Source organism: Rhynchophorus ferrugineus, unplaced genomic scaffold (genome assembly GCF_030347505.1).
Source record: "Rhynchophorus ferrugineus isolate W39M unplaced genomic scaffold, kcgeb_rfMv2 rfM9, whole genome shotgun sequence".
Classification (NCBI taxonomy): Eukaryota; Metazoa; Arthropoda; class Insecta; order Coleoptera; family Curculionidae; genus Rhynchophorus; species Rhynchophorus ferrugineus.
In genome coordinates this window covers 8,973,345-8,996,248 of record NW_027472588.1, presented here as the reverse complement: position 1 = coordinate 8,996,248, position 22,904 = coordinate 8,973,345, and the positions used below count along the sequence as shown (strand labels likewise).

Genomic DNA, 22,904 nt, shown 5'->3' with positions numbered 1-22,904 from the left:
CAATTTGTAATTAGAAGACAATGTCTAGTAAGTACCGCAAAACTTTTTCATTGTACGCTGACGTACCGCATTTAAGAAGATGGCCTTTCGGCTGTTACTCGCTATTGCTTTTCTTTCAATCTTTTTGCAACAACATATCATTCAATTTGGTCAAATAACGTCGGTAGACTACGGCAGAGACACATTCCGCCATATGCAGAGAAAAACTTTATGGCCATGATTGTTCTGCATCAGCGTCGATGTAGATTACCATACAGGACTAACCAATGACTTTTTGTCCTTGGCATTACGCCACAGGAAACTCTACTTTTCTGAAAGATTCTGATGCTGATGAACGAGAACTGTCTATTTTTCTTATTTAACTTAAAGGAATCTGTAGATAAAATACATCGACTCTTTTTAAATCATGGGAGATTGCTATAAATGGTTGCATTTGAACTGAGCATCCAATACAAACTGTCTAATTTAATTGCAATCAAATTGCAACTATTTCTCAACATTAGAATATCACAACTAGGAAAAATCCATCCGACATATTCACCATATATTGCTCCTTTCGACTTATTTTGGCCACCTTTTACATAAATTAACTTTAATAATAAAATCAAATTAAATTTTTGTTAAATAAAGCTTCAAAATTACGAATTAGAATAAAAAACTTATTCGTAGACCTTAAAATAAAGAGTGATTACTTTCTGAAAAATCGAATATGAATTAGCTTTTCAACAGCCGAGAGAACATTTTATATATACCGCCGACCAACTATTCTAATCAGCTTCGCGAGAGAAAGATCCCATATATTAAACAAACAATCCGTCGAAAATAACTTGGATTTCTTCCTTCGACAAAAATACCCTTTTCAGAGCTCTCCTTCGGGCAAAATATACGATCAAAGTTTTCCGAAAATGTGCGGGGAAAAAACTTTCCTCAAGATATATGGCGCAACTTAAACCGTTAACGTTCTGTTATACATCAGGAAAATTCGGGTTATTCGGTCCCACCTCGATTTTCATCTTTGAGCAACTAGTGTTTACCGTAGCCCCAACTATGCGAAAAGTGAATATTGTTCGTGGAATTTCAGTGGAAATTTCCTTAAAATGCGCCGAAATGTAGGCGAAATCCGTTTAAGGCTTTGGAAGTAATAACAACGTTAATAATATTTGTTGTATAACTTCTTATAACGAGTAGGAGGAAATTTATATTCAAATATGTATTATTATAAATTTTAACAGCATATGCGAAGCCAACTTTACACCATTATACATATTCTGTAGTCATACCATCTACATGTTTTAGCAACTTCACCAGCAACTTACATTTTCTGATGACGAGCCAACAATAGACGAATTTTAAATTGCAAAATCGTCGCCAAACCACTAATTTGACTGACGATATATTTTATATATATATATATATTTCCATGCCATATTTATAGTCTATTCAAAGTTATTTTGTACATACGTCATCTAAATTTGTGACGTCAAGACGTCGCAATGTTGCCACATCAACTCTGAGTTTTAGTTCAGTTTGGCTCTGACATACGACAAAATTCTAATCTAAATAAAATTATTGAACAAAAATGTTATCAAATATAATTTATTTTCACATTATAGTACATCTAAAAACTACAGTTAGTTATACAGCCACAATAGTTTATAGGTTAGAGTTAGAACCTCTTATCACTTTTGCTTTTAAGAATTTTGCATACCTCTGACAACCGGACGACTTTGCCAGGAATATTCGTTTAAACGTTCGACCTAATCAGACAGCATTGTGTCTTTTTTTAACTAGAATAAAATGAGAAGGAAAATATTGTCTGATTCTGACTCGAATTTATAAATTTCGGCAGGAAATACATTAAACATCTTGATGACGTAAAGAACGTTGAATAGACTATAGTTCAGTTTTCTTCTCCAATTCATAATACATTTGTATTCGATACTCACTGGTTCTGGTATGATTTTATATTTTCCTTTCTTCGATTTGTTTGCCATTGTTGTTTCTAGATAGACTGCGCATTATTACTAGAAAAAAAATTATTTATAGAATTATTTATCTTATTTATAGGGTTGTTAGGTTTTTATATATTTTTGTTTCTGTCTTGTGTGATAGATATTTTTTCGTTGTTAATATTTTATTACTAGTCGTTACCGACTAACTTAATTTGTTTCTATAGTCCCTTAAAACTAGATACCTATCTAGGAAGACTCGTTAGCCCTTATTAGGTCTCGAATAAAAGAAAACAAAAATTAGGGCCGCTCTTCGGTCTTTTTACACATCCCTAAAGGAGTATATAAGGTAACATTGTTTGGTTCTCTTGAACCTGCATCCCAGTCCAATGTTATCCAAGAGTTACAGCACCTATATTAACACGGAAAGTCTTTCTTATGTCTTGTTATGTTGCGAATCTCTTAATATCCTCTATGACAGTTGGAATTCAAAGGTGTTGGTATAACTAATTCCTCATGTAGTATCTATCTGAGTGCATCCACAATACTTCTCAGGACTTTATTTTGAAATATGTTAATATTATTTCTCTCAGAACATCCCTATATGTTTTATATCAGCTTGTATAACAGCTACTTATTACGTACAGATAATTTAGATTTTCTTTCAGATAACAATTACACTTCTTAGTATTGACATTTTTTTGCATCAAGATTTATCTCAAGATACTTGGCATTGTTAGAACATCGAATACGATAGATATATAGTACATAAGTCCTATAACGCTTAATTTCCTCTTTTTTGTTGTCTCATTATATCCCTATTTCTTGTATCTCAATTTTCTGTTTTTGTTTTCTTTGAACTGCATTATTCTACATTCCCAGTCCCAGTTTTTGTTTTTGTATCTAAAAAATTATATATTTAAAGTACTCAATTGAAATGAACGCTTGACTACCAATACTCTTAAAGCTTAAAACTAATTTATATCGTCAAAATACACACTTTCTAACAAAGTTTTTTTTTATTACAGAACTACGATAGAACTAAAAAACTTAAATAACCCCAAAACACCAATTAGAACGAGGTTATTCAACCCAAAATCAAAAGCGCTCAATATCGCCAGGAACAGTAAATAAAGAAGCAAGAAGAACGAAAAGCAATCCATGTTTTAACACTTTTCATCGGCTGCTAGTCGTCCACAGTAACATAAGGTACAAATAATTTATTGTCATGATATATCACACTGCCGAGTCGATATAGATGAACGTCGCCTCGGCCAACTGCTACTAACTATTAAAAACCAACCAACTACTAAAAAACAAGATGATGAAATATAAAATTTTATATTTTTATAAGAAACTTGTCAGGGAGTTTTAGCAATATTTGTTACGTATTTATAATTTACTTGTTTTTAGTTATTTGTTATTTTAATGTGTTAATAAAAACATTAAAGTTTTAAGTAAATCTAGATTGTTTTATTAAATTAGTTTTCTTGTACATACGTCATCAAAAATTAGTTTTAGTATCAGGCAATATTTTCCTTCTCATTTTATTGTAATTAAAAAGAGACACAAGGCTGTATGATTAGTTCAAACACGTAAACAAATGAGCCTGTCAAAGACGTCCGGTTATCAGACGTATGGAACATTCTTGAAAGCAATAGTGATAGAAGATTATAACTCTAACCTATAAACTATTGTGGCAGTATAATTAACTGTAGTTTTTAGATGTACTATCATGTTAAAATAAATTATATTTGATAACAGTATTTTTGTTTAATTATATTATTATAGTATTTATAATAGAATTTTGTTGTATGTCAAAGCCAAACTGAAGTGAAACTTAGTTAATGCAGCAACATTGCGACGTTTTGATGTCACAAATTTAAATGACGTATGTACAAAATAACTTGAACAGACTATAGGTTAGACTTCTAATTTTAACAGTGTCAGCTTCTGCTTTTATTGTTCCATTTATAAAATATATTAAGTCATTATTCGATTTTGTTAAAAGATAAGAGAGTCAAAAAGAACTTACCAAGGGCAAGAATAACTCGAACATAATAACCGTAGAACTGGAATTTAAAAACGTAGATCGAAAACTCCCCATCAAATAAACAATTATGTTTTTTTTCTGGTAATTTTCATTATCAGATTTGGAGCATACCGTCAACCGAGCATTTTTCACATTTAATCGCCCTAACACCGGCTATCCAAATGAAATTCCATCCATTTAATAAATGACTTTTAGCAGTGAAAATGAGCGCTAAACTAATAATGGAAAAATTAAAAGTTCAGTGGGTCCAATTCTGTTTAAACACAAGCTTGCACGGCTGGAAATTTTGTGTTTTATCGCCCACAAAGCTTGGCAGGTAAATTAGCCCTATTCCATTTCACTTTTTTTTATAAACGTAGCTTGGCAAGATATTAATTCGAATTTTATAAACTACATTTCGTTAAGGAAGGTTAATTTTGTAATTTTTTCAAATTTGATCCGTATATATATATATATATAGCCTATCCAAAGTAGCAGTGAATTCACGTCGTCCCAATTTATGACATCAAAACGTCGAGTTGCCGCACTTAACAATTTACTTTAGCTCTGATATAAAACAACATTCAAATATAAATATAAAAATAAAACAAAAATATTATGTATATTTTAACATTATAGTACAACTGTTACAACATTTTCAAGTAGTAATCACAAATATTAAGCAGCAATTTGGAGTTTATTAAAATATGTAAAACGCCAAAACAACGTTTGCCGGTTTATAACCTCTTATTGTCACTAATGTTTTGAACAATTTTGCGGACATTTGACAACCGAACGACTTTTACAGACTGATTCGATTTAACTGCAATAGGCAATACATTATACATCTTGATAACGTGAATTCACTGCTACTTTGGAAATATTATAAGTTATTTCAATTCACTTTTTTTTATAAACATAGTTTTGCAAGATATTAATTTGAATTTTATAAACTACATTTCGTTAAGGAAGGTTAATTTTGTATTTTTTCAAATTTAATCCGTATATATAGCCTATCCAAAGTAGCAGTAAACTCACGTCATCTCAATTTATGACATCAAAACGTCGCAATGTTGCCGCACTTAACTTTGACATTTAATTTACTTTAGCTCTGATATAAAACAACATTCTAATATAAATAAAATAATAAAACAAAAATGTTATGTATATTTTAACATTGTAGTACAAAAGTTACAACATTTTCAAGTAGTAATCACAAATATTAAGCAGCAGATTTCGAATTTATTAAAATATGTAAAGCACCAAAACGTTTGCCGTTTTTTAACCTCTTATTGTCACTAATGTTTTGAAGAATTTTGCGGACATTTGACTATAATATATATTTAATGTTTGACGTTATTTATATGTGCACTTATTCTTAACTAAATAACTTAAGGTAATATTCTTATTAAGCTTTTAACTGAGGTATTGAAAACATGTTTTCATTACTGTCTTCAATTACATTTCAATTGAAAAATACATTATTTTTATCAAGTTAAACAGAGACAGAATCAGTCTGTTAAATCCGATTTGTGTTAGTCTGATCGAAAAAAAAATGTATGTATATATATATATATATATATATATATATATATATATATATATATATATATATATATTTCAATTTTTATTTAAATTATTCGAGGAAACAAACAGAATTCCATTAAATTTATTTATGCAGAATGTGGAGATGGTTATTGCTTCCGAATATTTGTGTTTGAAGCCCTAAATAAATATAGCGATCTAAAACAATCAAGATGGGGAGGTTTTGAAGCCAACAATAAAAAAACAACTCAAGAAATCAACAATTCCAGAAAAATATTTATATTATCTGTTTTTTTTTTTTATTATTCGAAAACATTTTTATATTTTTAAATAGTCAATTTTTGTCATGATTTAAATTTTAAAACATGAAAAGTTTTGAGATATTAAAACTGACGGAATTTCTATTAAAAATTAGCTTTGGTCAAAATTCGAATTACTTTTCAGGATCTTCTGGTTAACAATATGTTTCGCTGCTTTAGTCACAGCACTATCGCTATTGCTGGCCGCTTGGTATATATTTCAGGAAATGCCCGTAGTAACCGTAGCTGAATCAACTCAACACTTCATTTATAATTATCCGTTTCCTGCTGTTACTATATGCAATTATAACAAAGTATCAAAGCAGGCTGCCTTTACATTGGGAGCAAAATTGTAAGTTTATATCAATTCTTTAACAAATTCTGTCAAAAAAGTATCCGAATTTTAAAACTAAATAGCACTTATTCAGTGTTGTTCAAAGTAACCTAATCCAGAGGACAGTTCTACCAACGCAGTGACAAAAATATTTTTGAAAGTTCTTTTAGTGTGATAATCAATTCCCAGAAATGTTTGACAAAATAAAAATATTTCACTCAATTTAGGGCTAGCAAAACCAACATATCAACGGAACAAGCTGCTGAAAGCTTTAAATCACTTATACATACCCTTAACCATCACCACCACAATGTTGATAAAGAAAAAGCCAATATCTTAGAAGAACTCTTGCGTCTAAACAATAAAACCATTGACGAGGTAAATATATACCTAAAAACTGTTACACTCCAGTAATAATTATATTGCTCTCAGGTTTTCCTGGCCATATCTCCTTCCTGCTCCTCGCTCTTAAAACGATGCCTTTGGAAGGGAGATGAACGTCGCTGTAATATAATGTTTAGTCAAATCAAAACAGCCAATGGATATTGTTGTTCGTTTAATTACGTACAGCCTAAAGAGTAAGTATGAAGAAGAAATAACTAGAATAAAGAAACAATATATCACTTGCTTCATACGTCCCAGCAAAGCAAAGCATTACGTGACACCTAAAAGGACATCATCGACTGGATTACAATCAGCCCTTGAAGTACTGATCGACAGTAACCAGGATGATTATTTCGCAGCAGAAATACCTTCAATTGGTTATCGAGTAAGTTAAAGCAAATAAAAAAAAATCTGCAAACAACATGTTTTTCAGGTACTTATCCATGGAACTTACAATTTTCCAAGCGCGGACACAGACAATATTTTCTGTGCTAGGCGATCCAACGCTCTGATTGGAATTACCCCAACGACCACTGTTGCCAGCTCGGGTTTACGTCGAATTCCACTGGATCAAAGAAATTGTCTATTTTCAGATGAAAGACATCTGACATACTTCCACATCCAGAATTTCCACAACTGTGTGGTTGAAAATAAACTCAAATTTATTTACAGGATATGCGGATGTATGCCGTTTTACGCTCCAAAAATAGGTACCCTTGATTATTTTAATTCGCCTCGATTTATTAATTAATTTAGTATTATTTCTAGAGGAGAAAGTAAGATTGTGTACTCCAATGGATGCCTCCTGTGTAGCAAATCATGAAGGTATAATCGCTCTATACATTGGACCTAGAAAAAGTTCCTTGTTTTCCCTATAGAGGGCGTTCGATAGGCGCTAGCTCATTTGTTAAAAAGCACAAAACACTTTGAGAACTACTTTGAGTGTATAATCAACAAAAGTGGTAGTGGTGGAACTTCAAAATAGAAAAAAGTAAAAACACCAAACTGTCTGCCAAGAAAAGCTGGTTAGCTCGTTACGTGGGATTTTCATGGTTCGATCGCGAAAAATATAATAGTCTCAATAAACATCTGGGACCCACTTCTACAATCGACTATACAATTTTTCAAGTTTCGATGTATCGACCGTATAGTCCAGACCTAGCACGAACTGATTATCGCTTGTCATGGTCTTTGTGGAACTCCCTCTATAGAATTTTCCTAGTTTCAAAACTAGTCAAAATCACTCAATTCGGCTTTTCAGCCAAAAACTACAGAAATTCTTTATTAATCACATCATTGTTACTTGTCAACAACCAGTTTATTTTTGGAAACGCCGCGAAATTTTTTTATACAATATAACTGTTTAATAACTTTCATAATATCCATGGGATTTTTGTAGACATAATGGAAAAACGGGATGAAGCTGTACAAAATCTAAATTGTGTCGAAGACTGTGAATCAACCTTTTATAAAGCCAGTACCTATCAAGGAACCCTGGAAGCTAGATATACAACACGTTTTAACACCTAGTAAGTAAGCTATGTAACTGTATGTTAGGTAAGTGTAATGATTTTACAATACAACTTGAAGGCTATCGTTCGTGAAAGTGGTGAAAAATTTCAAGTAATTTTAATTTCTAGCAACGCTACATCCATAGAAAACTTTACAGTTATTCGGGTGTACTTTGAAGACTTGTACCAAGAATTATATAGAAGAGAAATTATATTCACATGGTACACGATTTTGGGTAAATATAATTTCAGATTCGGGAAAAAGTAATTTCAGTTTTTCGTAATGATTGTTTTAAATTTGCATATCTCTATTAATCTTCCATGAAACCATACCGCAGCGCGTTTGAAAAGAAACAGTGTATTCTAGATATAAAAGTAGTGTCATTCGTTTATTTCCCCAATAACCAAAAAAAAACAAAAAAGACCTGCTTGTCTAGGGGTATATAAGGCTAGAAACATTTCGATAATAATATCGATAACAGCTAGACGATACTGTACACATAGAATGTCTTGAATGAAAACCAGACCAAAAAACCAAAATTACTTTTTCCCCGGCTTAATATTTCCTTCATTATATAATATCTCATAAATTATTTACTTTGCAGCATATTATGGAGGCATCATGGGTCTTTTCACTGGCTTCAGTTTCATATCTTTGGTGGAAATCGTCTACTTCTTCACGATAAAATTATGTGCTCCAGTCCGCGTTAAACCCGTAACTCTTTGTCAGGTCCAACCGCAAAACAACTTCAAAGGTCAACGAAATAAAACAAAAATAATAAAACATATAAACAAATATTGAATATACATGTTTTACTTTATGGATAAATTAAAAGAATACATATAAATCTATATCAGCCTAATATATTAAAATATATATGTGTTAGCTAAGTAAATACATAAATTCATAACAGCAATAACAATTATCGTTTATTTTTTGCTCGCCCAGAACGGATCAAGCGTGCTCAGCGGGTCGATTATGCTTTCCTGCACGTCCGACGCTTTCTGCTCTTCCTTTACCGGAACGACCTCACTGAGTTTCTTTTTCATGTTATCTAGAATATCCCTTGCTAGCGACTCATCATAAAACCCTTTATCATAAAAGACTTACCTTGTAGTAACACCTGCTTCATGTAGCAAAGCATCGCTTCATAAGCAAATCGCAGATGCTCTCTATCTCTCAAAATATTTTTTCTGTAATTGCCCAATTTCGACGCCAATAAAGCCAAATCAGGTACAGCATTGGCTTGATTAGTCACGTTTAGAATAGCATCAGTCAATAAACAAATCAAACCACTTCTGCCGATACCTGAAGAACAGTGTACCATCACAGGATGGCTACAGCATTTCTGTTGTTGGAATAAGTTTATAAGCTCCAGAACAAAACTGATAAAAGGCTCTGGAGTAGTTGGAAACAGACTGAAAGAAAACAAAAGAATATTTACTGTGGATACCATCAAAACAATAAAACAATATTACCTCCCTGGCCATGATATAAACTGTAAATGCATAACAACCCAAGATTCCTTTTTCTCAGGAACACTGATTAAAATTACCCTTTCAATCCAATTAGGTTTAACCACTATATTCTGCAATGATATCACCATATTCAAAACGTTAAGATTTTTACCTTTTTCACTGGGCCAATAAACATCATTGCCAATCTATCACAAGAAAAATAATTTAACATAACTAACAAATTCTGTAAGTAACACTGATTACCTCTTTCTCGTTCAATGGGCAGAAAATAAGTTCAACCTGTTGTTCTAGAACCATAGTCCAGAAATCGCCATAAGTCGAAGGTAATGGTGCTTGGGTAACTATAAATTGCGGTGTAAATGGTGATAATTGCTATAAAACCAACAAATTAAAGTTGCAATAAAACCATTACAAAATAACAATTACCTGTACAAACGAAGCATTGATATAGTCGTCATTAGTTGACTTTAATTCAACTCTAGAATAATCATATGGTAAAATATCAGGATATCTGTTTTTCATTGGATAACATCTGGCTACAGATATGACCCTCTTCAGGTTATCTGGTTCCTGACAGTCTTGAATCTCCTTCCACTTTACGTCCAATGTCGTAGGACCACTTAGAGTCTTCATAGTAAGAGTCTCGACATATTTTTCATATTTCTCCAACTCTTGATTAAATAATATCTTCACTTCGCTGTTATTTAATGGCTGAGTAGGTAATACTCTGATGTTATCTTTCACGGGCTCTTTTCTTACTGGGACTGAAGGTTGAGGCTTAATATCAACAGGTTCAGGTTTCGCCTCCGGTTCGATTTTCTTTTTCTCCACCGCAACGTTCTGTTGAGGCGTTAGAGTTGGTATCTGTGTTGCAGAAAAATCTAACCCTGCAAAATTGTTGATTATTACATTTTTACGAACGGTAATTGTTCTCGATTTACCAGACAGTAAATCAACGTTCGACTCTTTGGACTGGATTGGAGCCGGCTGCTGAGCGGTAGTATTTGAGATCTGAGCTGACGCTGTTGGTTGAGTGTAAGAAGCTGTTGTTACTGTGGTCTGATAGTTTGCTTGACTATAGCCATAAATACTTCCATAATTGGAATATGCAGGTGCATTTGATGAAACTGCCATATTTGGATCATCTGAACAATACGAATATGCTTTTGTTTTGTTAGAAACATGAAACACCGACTTACATGTAGCCTGAGGTTGTCCAGTAGACATGTTATATGAATTAGCAGAGCCTGGTTGAACTTTGTAAATATCACTGCTAGGAGAGGAGTAAGTTGAATAGGTTTTATTTTGAGTTGAAGCAACTGATGAAGCATGTTGTTGGGTATAATATTGTTGCTGGTATGGAGACATATTATACATATTTTGAGAAGCAGTCTGAGAGCAAAATTGTTAAAAAAACATATTTAGCAAATTTAACACAAATTTTACTGACATCACTAAGTACTCATACAACTACTTACATTGATATCAGGACTAAAATTGGGACTATATCCATAGGGATAATAGTTCTGTTGCGCTTGTTGAACAGATGAATAACCTAGTTGCTGGTCCGGATAGTTAACACCAGTTTGATATGAACCATAATTTCCAGTGTTAGTGACCGGTTGTGTTGAAATACTCTGCTGAACATTCGACGTTTGACTTGGACCAGTTGAGTATGGAATTGCAGATTGAGCAGAAGTATCTTGTTTTGGTTTTGTATCTAAACTAGTATTGACATTTTGTGGTGCATAATACATCTGAGCACTAGAAACTGCAGTTTGACCTGTATAATGCGGAGTGTTACCAGCATATTGTTGGTGAGATGCTAAAGTGACGTATGGACTTGATTGTGGAGTTGGTAAAGAATATTGCTGAGAGTACGTTTGAGATTGGTAATATTGAGATGGATATTGAACTTTGTCGTCGGCCTTCAAGTGAGCCGGGGTTTGTGGTTGCGTATACTGATTAGTACCCTGATAATGAGTGAAATATTGATTGGGATAATTTTGCGGATAGTTTGCAGTACTTTGGTTAGCACCAGGTAATTTGGTGGTTTGAGATTGGCTAACACTAGGTTGTGAAACAGGTGAAGTATAGTTTGCGGTATGGGCTTGATATTGATAAGCCCCTGTATAAGTGGCGCTACTATTAGAAGTACCACTACCGTCATATGGGGTGGGTACATTACCCGGTTGCATGTAACTTGAAATTGTTTGATATGAATTTGTAGTCAGTGTTGAAGCTTTGCTAGCATCCTGCCCGGTAGGGCTTTTTATATCAGCAGTTTCAGTATAATTAGGTGACACATATGTGTATGGTACTTGAGAATAATTCTGGGGTATATAATTACTATAAGAATATTGCAAATTATAATTTGAACCGGATCCTGTTATGGGAATATTTTCTTGTTTGCCCATTAAAGTACCCATTCTATTTGTCAAGTCAGTAATGGAAGTTGACACTGCGTTTGGATGTTGAAGAGCTGAAAGGCTCTGGGCTGGCTGACCATAAACTGCGCTCGGCTGTTGATAATAGGCAGCCGCGCTTTCATTATTCAGACGTTTGATCGGATCAGCGTTTATTTCAGAACCAACGGGAGCTGGTCTAACACTTGGAGGCCAGTTTTGAGAATCCGGCAAACCCTAAACAAAATCAAGTTTGTCAAATCAATCAGTTTAGCATTAATTATCAGGTCGCACGTACCCCGTAATTAACCTGGGGATAAGTAGGCATTGGACCAGCTTTCTTCCGAGCTTCTAAATAATCTTTCAGCTTCAGGCCAGTGCTTACTGAAGTGACAGGTGTCGCCGGTACCGATTCGACTTTTTTGGGCGTGCTCTTCGCCAGCATTTGTTCCCGTTCTTCCTGCTGTACCTTGCTAGCGCTCTTTATTCTTTGCAAAAGTTTGGACACGTTAGTTTCTAGTTTTGTATAAAATTCGATGCCTAAAATCACAAATAGTAATTATCAGGGTATTATAAATAACTATTTCTGATGTCACCTTTGTTTGCTTTGGCTAAAAGGTCATCATACGAATCGTGAGATGTTATCAATGCCTGCACTGTAGAACTACGTTTTTGAATAATATCCTGAATGTAACGCCTTGTATTAACCGCTCTGGCATAGCAGTCGATAAAAGCCTTTTTAATGTTATCTTGTGCAGAGAGGTTTTGCTCTAACAATGTTAACTGTAAAAAATATATTTGATAATAATGCATTCTTCATTATGTTACATACTATATATATCTTGAGATAACTTGTAACCTCAATATAGCGTATTTCAATAAAAACGGGTTAATGTTGAAAGGGAATGTGTGATATATTTAACGTGGCCATTTTTTTCAACAAAATGGTATGAGAAACGCCTTTTTGCATTTTACTACACATTATTGCAAAATTACACCTTAAATTTGACATCTAGGCATGTGTTATATTTTAGTTACAAATGTCATGTCTATTTTTCAAGTAGGCCTGAAGCTGATTCTGAATCGCTGAATGATTGAAGCCCCGTTGTTTTTTGACTTTTTATACTTTATTTATCAATTAAAGGTTGATGAAGGCATGCACTTGAGAATTACATAAAAATTAGTATAGTTGAGATTTTTTAGAAGGTAAGTGTATCTATCCAATGGTTGCTCCAACTTGAGTAGTAACATCCTCAGCATTCCAGAGGGCGATTTTTTTTCTGTGATGTAGTTGCAAATAAGAAAACTCAACAATTCTGTATTTGACTATTGTATTCTGTAGCGTCTGGTCTGGATTATGTTATGCGCTGCGATGGACACTTTTGCGAGAGATAATCGTACCCGAATATCGTTTATGTAGAATAATGGTTCCCAACTAATGATTCGTGGGCCACCAGTGGTCCGCAAATGCCTAAATATGGTCTGCGAATTATTTTAGTGGGCGGTGACGCTTTGCGCTGTCATTTGTGATATTTTAGTGTCAGTAATATTATTTGGTATTACTTAAGAGTGCGAGGAAGTGAATCATTCACGTCAGATACATTTGGCTTACCTTCTGGATATTTTCACACACTTAAATAAATTAATTTGCATATCTCTGCATAAGCAACATTAAAAGCACTTGTGGAACACAAAAAGTATGACGCTAGTAAAGCAAATATACAAGAAAACATTAAGATTTACAAATGTTGAGTGATGGATTTAATCGTTACTTCCCATATCTAAGAAGATAAAGTTGATCAAAAACTATTTCGTAACCCTTTTAGCACGGATGCAGATGAAGTTACCGAATGAATCCCGAAAGAATTCATTGAATTTCAAAATGACAGAAACTACAAGGATGCTTTTGGATCAAATTCACTTGAGTTTTAGTGTAAAAAAGCCATTTCTTATACTAAGCTTAGAGAAAACGCCTTACGCTATTTTATGGTTTTCTCAACAACTTATTTATACGTACGAGGATTTTCTGCTTTATTGGTAATTAAAAACAAGGCGAGGAATCGTTTGAAAGTCAGTGATGATTTGCGTGTCCGCTTTTAGTGTCAATATTAGTCTTACGATAGCCGTACTCGTGCTGAAGATGCATACTCAGAAATCACATTAGAGTTAGAGAATTTTTATCCCAAAATATTATTTCTTTTTATGTAATTTCCTATTCAGTTATTAATTAAAGTTTCAGTTCGATTATAAAAGTTTATTTTTATCATACGAGGGGCAAGTAAAAAATAAGTTTCCCACATGGTTTGTAAATGTATTAATTAATGTTATTAATTAGTTATCCACTTCTGAAAACCTACTTGGAAGAACTCCGCTGCTAGGCCGCAGATGAACTTGGTGACCGCTTCCTTTATCTCTTCATCTTTATTGAATCGTTGTCCATCCAAGTGTTGCTTCAACTTCAGAAACAATTGGAAGTTGCAGGGCAAGATCAGGGCCGTAGGGGAAGGGGGGGCATGATCAAGCAATTTCCAGCCGAATTTCTCCAGTAGGACGGTAGTCGGTCGAGAGATGGCTGTTAGGCCGGCAGTGGGCATCGCAGCGATCGCTCCCATCGTATTGGTAGTGGCAATGGAGTGGATAGACCAACAATCAAGGCGGTGTTGCCAGATTTCACCTAGCATCTCGCGCGGCGAGTGTACAGCGTTGGGAACCTTATTTTTTACTTGCCCCTCGTATCTATATATTGGCCAATGTTAATAGAATAATATAAAAGTGGTCCAAGACCAAGAAAAGGTTGGGAACTCCTGATTTGGCCATAAGAAAATCGATTATCATCATCCTATAGCTCTTGCTTTAGCCTATTAACGGTATCGCCAAAGTCTTTTTCGAAAATATATGGGCAAAGGACCCTGCCGTCCTCAAATCCATAGCATACAGTAACCTTTTGTACTTTCATTGCCACCTTGTAAGCTTTGTGTGCACTTGTTAATATGCATTCATTCAAAAACCCTCTTCTAAATGCTCTGAAACCCAGTTAGTGAACAAACAGGTCGTTAAGGGTCTGGCTCAGCTAAATTTGATATGGATGCAGCTTCAGATTCCAAAGGCAAAAGACGAGTTTTTGTGATTGCCTCAGATTCTCCTATATATTTTTACAGAGAGCGGCAATAATTTCAGCTGATTTGCTATTCATGTGAGGTACAGGTGTTGACTGATTATTTACCGAATCTGTCGTCTCGAATTTATTCACATAAAATGAACACAATGCACGTATACTTTATACTAACGAAAACTCATTTTGATAACAAGATTTTATCATTTATATTTGGACGAGTTGTTCAATCTTCTAATGATTGATGATTTGGCATCCGCGGTTGAGTCACAGGTGTCGCCAAAACATGATAACAACCTATCGCGTCATCCCGTCCGTATTGAAAAAATATAGTACTATAAATTAATGCCTTCAAATACTAAATTTTTAGAATTTTTTTTTAGATCCCAATACTTATGGAGCACTGAATTTAATAACCCACCCAAATTTATTAAAAAATAATGCATTATTAAACATACCAAAGAATTATGCTTTTCCAGTTCCTTATTAAACAATTCGTCGGGTGATACATTTTGTGGTTTTGTCACAAGAGCATTAGTTATATCATCATTATGAACAGACTCTCTTAACTGTGCCCACAACATAGCTCTTTGAGTCTTCATTTCATCAACTTTGGAATTTAACATCTCAAGCTCTTTTAAAATATTGTGATCAATATTAGCTAAAAGAAATATTATATTAAAAAAATATATCATACAACAGAAACACTCATTTACTATCAGGCATCTCCACACTTGGTAACCTCTGTTGAAGTTCTCTAATTGGTGTCTGTAAAATTTTCAAGTTCTCCATATGTGTCATCATGGCTTTTTTAAGGGTCAAATTCGAATCATTTGCCTTCATATGGGCTTCTTTATATTTTGAGGCCTCTCTGGCTAAATCAGTTGTTATAATGTTTGGCCTTTTCCCCATTATTTCCTGATAACTCTTTTCATTGTCCTCCTCTTCCTTGAGCAATGCTTCAATTTCATTCAGATTAGATTCAACATCATGATATATACTGGAAAGCTTGCCCATTGAATCTATTAAATCTTGTATAGCATTAGGCTTAGCAGAAAGAGCAGCAGCTCTGTCAATAAGCTCTTGAGGAATGCCTGTTGCTTGGTGCATCTTAAATATATTAAAGTATAAATAATGAAGAGTTCGAAAGAAATAATATCACCTACCTTGGTTAGCAAGTCTAACTGCATTGATGACATAAACTCAACTAATGCTTGATCTTTAATTTCCACTTGTTCACCCATACTTCTCAATAACTGAGCCTTTCTTTCACTATATAAGGAGGCTGCTTCGTGAGCCTCCATAGGGACAAGCCTTGAGAATATATCTGGGCCAGATACCTAACATCAAATAGGTATTAGTATCCACTACATAAAATCACTAAACTTATTACCTCAGGGTCATTAACATTAAATTCAATCAACTTCACTAATGGTGCACCCTTGACTTCCTGCAAATTTGAAATATCAGGGACCTCTTCATGATATATAAACTCATTTTCATTTTCAGCAGCTTTTTTCTTGCGTTCAACTATATTGGCTGTAAAGGCTAATGCATCAGCTAAGTCCTTCTGCTAAAAATGCATCACATCAATAAATTATTTAATAATATGAACTGAAAAATTACTTGTTTGGAAGTAAGCTGTTTTTTGGCTTCTTCTAGATGTTCACAGGCAGCTTGATAAAAAGCAACTCTTTCACCTGTTTTTTGCAACTCTTCAGCTTGCTGGCCTTGGAAAAACAATGACATGCATCTGTGGTAAGACATTTTGAACTGTAGATACTTCATCCAGTCTTTGTATCTGCTTCTACCAAAAATGTCTTCACTAATAGCTTTCAAGAATGACAAAGCTTGGCGATAGTAATCAAATACTTGAACTGCAACCTTAGCTACAAATATTAATTATCAAGTAAGCAAAATATAGGTGTTTAATACATGTTACATATAATTGTTGATTTTCTGTTATCTAACATGCTTTTTTCCAGAATACATTCTTGAGCCTGGGCTAGACATACTTGTTTATAAAAATGAGCTACCTCTACAGTTGCCATACCAACCAAAATTTCAGAATATTTTTCTTTAAGAACCTGTAACAGAAATAACCTTTATATGTAAATATATAAAGAATAAATGAATCTTTCAACCTGAAAAGCCCATGCCGCACACTGAAAATGCGAATAAGCTAATTTCATTCCTTCTGGAGTAGACCTAGAGTCCTGAGCACCCAGAATTGTATGTAAGGCCCCAATATTATACATTATTGCTGTTAACTCAAGATTAATACCTCCTGAAATTGCATTTTGAAAATCTTTCCTAAAAAACTAATTTTATAAATGTTCTTAATCATTTTTGCAAAAAAAACACTTGCCATTCAAATTCTATATAGCAAGGTTGATGATATTCCATTGGAAACCTTGATTTTAGGAAATGTAATTGACAATAATATTTTTTTAAAAGTTGCACACCTGAAACATCTGGGCTTGGATGAATGGCACTAACCCTAAGCATATCCATTTGGTTAATTTCCGCATTATAAGACTCAGGATCTTCATTATAAAAACTTGCAATGTACTAAAAATAACTTGCGCTTTACTAATCGCCTTGTTTAATTAAATGGTTTATGCTAGGTATACTTACAGGTTTCAATTTCTTTCCAAATTGTACAATTTCAGTGGATGAAAGCAAATCAAGATTTATCATAGGAAGTCTTGGAGCGGCCTCCATTGTTATAAATTATCCTAACTTATTAGCAAAGTACACAAACTATTTACTTGACGTATATGAATCGATAAAAACTTGAAAATTTTAAAGGAATATTAAAACACAAAAATTTGTATTGTATTAACTACACTTAAAAATGCGTCCCATATGATTCTTTAATGTCACTTAACAATTAAAATGACAAAAAACAAACTTTATAAAAACAAATACTAGAAAACATTGTATTAGTCACCACAATATTTTTATTGAGCTGTCATATGCTGTCAAAGTTGCAACAAAATTATTATTACAGATTACTGTATCCTATAGGTTAACCTCGAAGTACTTCGGCATAATACTGTAAGATGGCGGTACATATATCGGTTTCCTATATCTAAAGAATGCAGAAAACTTTTTTAATTTAAATAATAAAAGAATACATACATTAGTCAAACGCATAATCATAGAATAAAGTTTCTTTATTCTATGCACATAATTTTATAGGTACTAAAATAATGTGCCAATATCCATTTAATAACAATATTATATGTATAGTTGTTATAAAGAGCTGCGTTAATAAGAACTGAATATATAATATGATTTTTATGATGATTTTTAAAACACATTATCTTTATTTAAAAATAAATTTATTTATAAACAAACAGTTTTCACTACCAAGTACTTAAAACATGTTAAAACCACATGTGTTACTTTCTTAGGATTTCGTACAAATATACGGGAGTCGGTGGAATCGTAAATCCGGCAATTGATAATATTGTTATGCGGTTAAAATTGACGTAACATTTGCTAAAATATATCAAGAATAAAGGGAATCGTGCAAAAGAGACCTGATATTAATATATACGTCAATGTCAATCGTTGTCAATGTTAAGATAATAATATACTTCTACAGGTTGCCTATTTTTTAATATTGTCAATTTTTATAATTCAGTGTCTATATTTTTTATAGTCGCAACAATACTTGTGTTATTTAGACTGAGAAATTGTTTTTAAGTTATGTAATAATAATAAGTGCCGGTATATAACAAAGACAGAAAAAGCTGAACAGTGTGTAGATAAATGTTTTATAAATAGAATAATAGAACATAACTGGGTCGATTAGGAATAAAGGTAGAGTATATGTAAGTAAAAAGAGAACGACCAGAAAGTAAGTGAGTTAACGGAATTTCAAGGAAGTAACGAATATTATGTCAATATATAATAGATCAAGGCTGTGTTTAATTGAATTAATGAAAATATAATGGTAATATCTTTATAAACTGGGATTTATTTATAACATATTAGACTGTACGATAGTAAGATTTGACACATAAATGACACATATGATTTCTAACCTCAAAATGTTTGTTACTCCAACTATTAGTTTAAGAATTATAGCGAAAAATTGGTTTATTTTCTGAATTGTTAACAGAATAAGTTTTCTTTATAATAATTTGTAATTTGTGATGAATCTGGTAGGTTAACTTTGGTTTCTTGTTGTTCTTTTTTTCATTGTATTTTTAAAATATATTTTCGTCATTTGTTAATGGTTAATTTAACTAATCGCTACCCATTTAAAGACCATACATATACATGGCCGTTTGGTTTAATTTAAGTGCTGAAAATTCCATTAAAAAGTTCTCTTCCCGATCGTTAAAACACGATTATGCACGTGACATTTTTACGAAACCAGAAGCTGTATTAGAACGATTTTCGATTTCTCTGGCTTTTAATTTTTATAAGACCGAACCGTTTTGTTTCCAGGTCTATTTTCTTGCGAACAATTTTTGAATTCTCAATTCTGTAGATAATTATGATACTAAAATTATTGGTATTGGCCAAGATTATTGTTAAATAATTTGGTTGATATTACGAAATATATTACTTTATTAATTGCAAAAATACCTAAATAGGACTTATTGTTTTTTTATTGTACATGTGGATCATACATGCTCCTAGATAAAATCTGATATCTTAAGAATTACTTTTTTTTCTTGAGCGAGAAACTAAATCAAGTAATATTCATTGATTGATCGATTTATTGTCTTATTTTCTTTTCAAGCAATCCTTGCGCCATTAAGATAATTTTTCAGACACTGGTCGGATGAACGGCAGAACAAACTAGTTACTAGCGCAATTTTTTACACTTCAAATTATTTTGTCAGTTTATATTTGAAAATAATGTATTATTTATACGATGATATTTATTATTTTAGATTACAGCCTTATAGTTTAGATTATTAGTCGATTAATACAGATAAAAACTTTATAAATAGCTATTTATTTATTACTACAGGTTGTCGTTGAATTAAGCTCCTCTCCCGCTCACCGGCAGGTATTTTGTCAGGTTTGATGACGATATTATTGCTGCCATCCAGATTGTCCATAAAATAATTTTGTAAGAATGGATGACCTGCATCTGATTGTGGTCCCAGTAAATGACAAATTCTGCAATTGTTTCCGATTTTGTTAACTTATTCTAATATAAATTCGAATGTTACCAAAAACTTTTATGGCGTCGTGCCTTGAAAGAAATCTTGAAATTGTATTGCACATTATGCGTCGCGTATTTTTGATTGTTGGACAAGAAGTAGTTATTTCCCATCTCAGAAACTAATAAGCGTAATGTATCTGGTGCTGGAACTAATAGGCTAGATGACTGTACTACAGAATAACAAAAATATTGATTTATAATGATAATATACTACAGGGAGATTATTAAAAATGCATCTATTTTAAAATTATTTAAAAATTAATAATGGGATTACTACAATTTTACCAGAAATAAATACACAAAATTGCAAAATTCGCCATGTTAAGAGTCAAGCACCTATCAGAAGCGCTATGAAACATTGGCATCAATTACCGTTTCGTACTCTAGTAATTAATTAACTTATATTTCACAGTCAAAAAATTGGTTTTGTGCAATGGTTTTTGCGTTTGCGAAAGAAAAGATAAATGAAAAAATCGATTCGTCGATGATGACTGTACTGTGTGACTGAGCTGAAAGAATAATTTTAAAAAGAATACTAAACTTTTTATAGAATTAAAGTGAATGACTGAGACTGCACCACACGCACTAACTATGAAATGTGTTGGAGCATTGAAGAATGTTAAGTAATAGTACTTTCAGTAAGGTAATAACTCTAAAGAGTACGCAATAATAATAATAATAAAGAGTACCACGCAGCTTTGGGAACTCTGGGAGTAACTTTGAGAATAGTATTATTGTAATCAGGTGCCCTATATTTTCCAAGACAAATTCAAATTATAACGATGGCAAACCTACTGAAACATTTTATGATGATAATTTGAAGATACAGATGCAAATATATTTGACAAGACTACCAAAATATTCATGTTATATAATTGATAGTAATTACAACACAAAAAAGGCTCAAATTATATACATTTGATGTTTGATTTTCTTAAAATCTTAGCAGCCCTATATTGTATCAAATTACCTTGTAATTTGAAAGTTCATTCTAATAGTAGCATTACAATCTTATAACAGGTCAATTGAAAAGTCCCCGGCTTGACACATAGATACTAGAATTAAATCCATATGTTTTTTTAGTTAGCCCTAACCCTCAAAAGATGCGTGTATAAATTTGACAGTTATCGGATCATTAGTTTGTGTATTATAGCATTTTGAGTGAAGCAACTTTTGTTATTGTGAAAAAAGGGATAAAAAGGAATTTTGCTTGTTGATAAAATATTACTTTTTGAAAGAAAAAAATACAGTTGAAGCAAAAATTTGGCTTGATGCCGAGTTTCCGGACACTGGCCCGGGAAAATCAACCATCAAGGATTGGTATGCTAAGTTTAGACGTGATGAAGTGAGTACAAAATGATTTATGACATTAATGACCGTAAATTGAAATTGAATTAAATAGCAGACACACTAAAGATATCAACTGAACGTGTACATCATGTCATTAACGAATATTTGGTTATGAGAAAGCTTTGTGCAAAGTGGGTGGCGCGTTGATGATTTGGAACAGTGTTTGAAGATGATCAAGCGTAATAAACCCGAGTTTGTGCATCGATATGTGACAATGGATGAAACATGGCTCCATCATTTCACTTCGAAGTCCAATCCACATCCATCCGAGTGGACTGTACACGATGAACCCGCGCCAAAGCGTGGGAAAATGCAACAGTCGGCTCGTAAGGTTATGGCGTCTGTATTTTGGGGTGCACATGGAATTTTGACTACCTTGAAAAAGGAATGAACCATCAATAGCGACTATTACAAAGCGTAATTGGACCGTTTGAAGGACGAAATCGCCAAAAACGGCCGCATTTGAAGAAAAAGAAAGTGCTGCTCCATCAAGGCAATGCACCGTGACAAAAATCCATGAATTGGGCTTCGAATTGCTTCCTCATCCACCGTATTTTCCAGATATGACCCCCAGCGACTATTTTCTGTTCTTAGATCTCAAAAATAAGCTCACTGGGAAGAAATTTTTGCCAAAGGAAGAGGTGATCGCCGAAACTGACGCCTATTTTGAAGCAAAGGACAAATTGTACTACAAAAGTGGTATCGAGAAAATGGAGGGTCGCTATAATCAGTGTATCACCCTTGAAGGGAATTATGTTGAATAAAAAAAACTAATTTTGCCAAAAAAATGTGTTTAACTATGGTAGGCCGGGGACTTTTCAATTGACCTGTTAAGCATGCGCAACTAAAATACTTCATCAAGTACTTTACAAAATCTGTGTTTTAATATGCTCTAAGATATTTTCTTCTATGAATTTTAAAAGTACGTGCAGATCTCTGCTTAGTTACTTTTACTTGACTTTGTGATCACATGACAACATGTGGTTCATATGTATTGTTTGATATGTCTTCTGTTTACCTTAACATACATACCAGGCTGCAAAATCTTTATAAAAACACATTGTTCAAACAAATATGTGTCACTTATCCTTAACCTGGTGAAGTATAGCACATCGTACTATCTGATGTCCAAGAAATCAGATACTTGATATTGGCTTTTTGTAATCTTATCATGATGTAATTTCATTGACGCTTGTTGAAGACTTGAATAAATATATTTCTTTGTATTTTGAGAATATACGATAATTCAGTAATGATTGGTAATTCAGTGCATGTTCAGTTAGTTCAGTTAGAAGCCCATTTTATTCCGT

The 22,904-nt window shown here is 33.1% G+C and overlaps 3 protein-coding genes across 5 annotated transcripts in view; 2 read left to right on the top strand and 1 right to left on the bottom strand.

Moving 5' to 3' along the window:
• LOC143202196 (putative multidrug resistance-associated protein lethal(2)03659) overlaps positions 1-3,411 on the top strand; it is a 66,118-nt gene extending 62,707 nt beyond the window's left edge. For both annotated transcript variants that reach the window (XM_076413514.1, XM_076413515.1), the window contains one exon: positions 2,978-3,411. In XM_076413514.1, coding sequence (XP_076269629.1) covers positions 2,978-3,007 — 30 coding nt within the window. In that variant the 3' untranslated portion in view covers positions 3,008-3,411. The remainder of the gene's footprint in view (positions 1-2,977) is intronic.
• A 479-nt stretch (positions 3,412-3,890) lies between these two features.
• Positions 3,891-8,856, top strand: LOC143202198 (sodium channel protein Nach). The gene is made up of 10 exons (XM_076413516.1): positions 3,891-4,318; positions 5,971-6,177; positions 6,387-6,537; positions 6,592-6,737; positions 6,802-6,928; positions 6,977-7,253; positions 7,312-7,368; positions 7,943-8,072; positions 8,184-8,290; positions 8,660-8,856. Exons 1-10 carry the CDS (start codon positions 4,206-4,208, stop codon positions 8,854-8,856), a joined length of 1,512 nt encoding a protein of 503 aa, XP_076269631.1. The 5' UTR covers positions 3,891-4,205.
• mop (tyrosine-protein phosphatase non-receptor type protein myopic) lies at positions 8,834-18,018 on the bottom strand. 2 transcript variants are annotated; one of them, XM_076413512.1, is made up of 19 exons: positions 17,688-18,018; positions 17,419-17,621; positions 17,195-17,363; positions 16,993-17,137; positions 16,677-16,939; positions 16,444-16,623; positions 16,217-16,390; positions 15,767-16,160; positions 15,509-15,711; positions 12,535-12,721; positions 12,237-12,478; positions 11,012-12,175; positions 10,733-10,925; positions 10,475-10,678; positions 9,960-10,420; positions 9,777-9,905; positions 9,534-9,718; positions 9,166-9,473; positions 8,834-9,109 (listed from the first exon to the last, which is right to left on the bottom strand). In XM_076413512.1, the coding sequence occupies exons 1-19, from the start codon at positions 17,772-17,774 to the stop codon at positions 8,985-8,987; spliced, it is 5,016 nt and encodes a 1,671-aa protein (XP_076269627.1). In that variant the 5' UTR covers positions 17,775-18,018; the 3' UTR covers positions 8,834-8,984. The 2 variants fall into 2 exon arrangements, with proteins under 2 accessions (XP_076269627.1, XP_076269628.1); XM_076413513.1 differs by having other exon boundaries at positions 16,444-16,620.
• Positions 18,019-22,904: the final 4,886 nt, after the last annotated feature.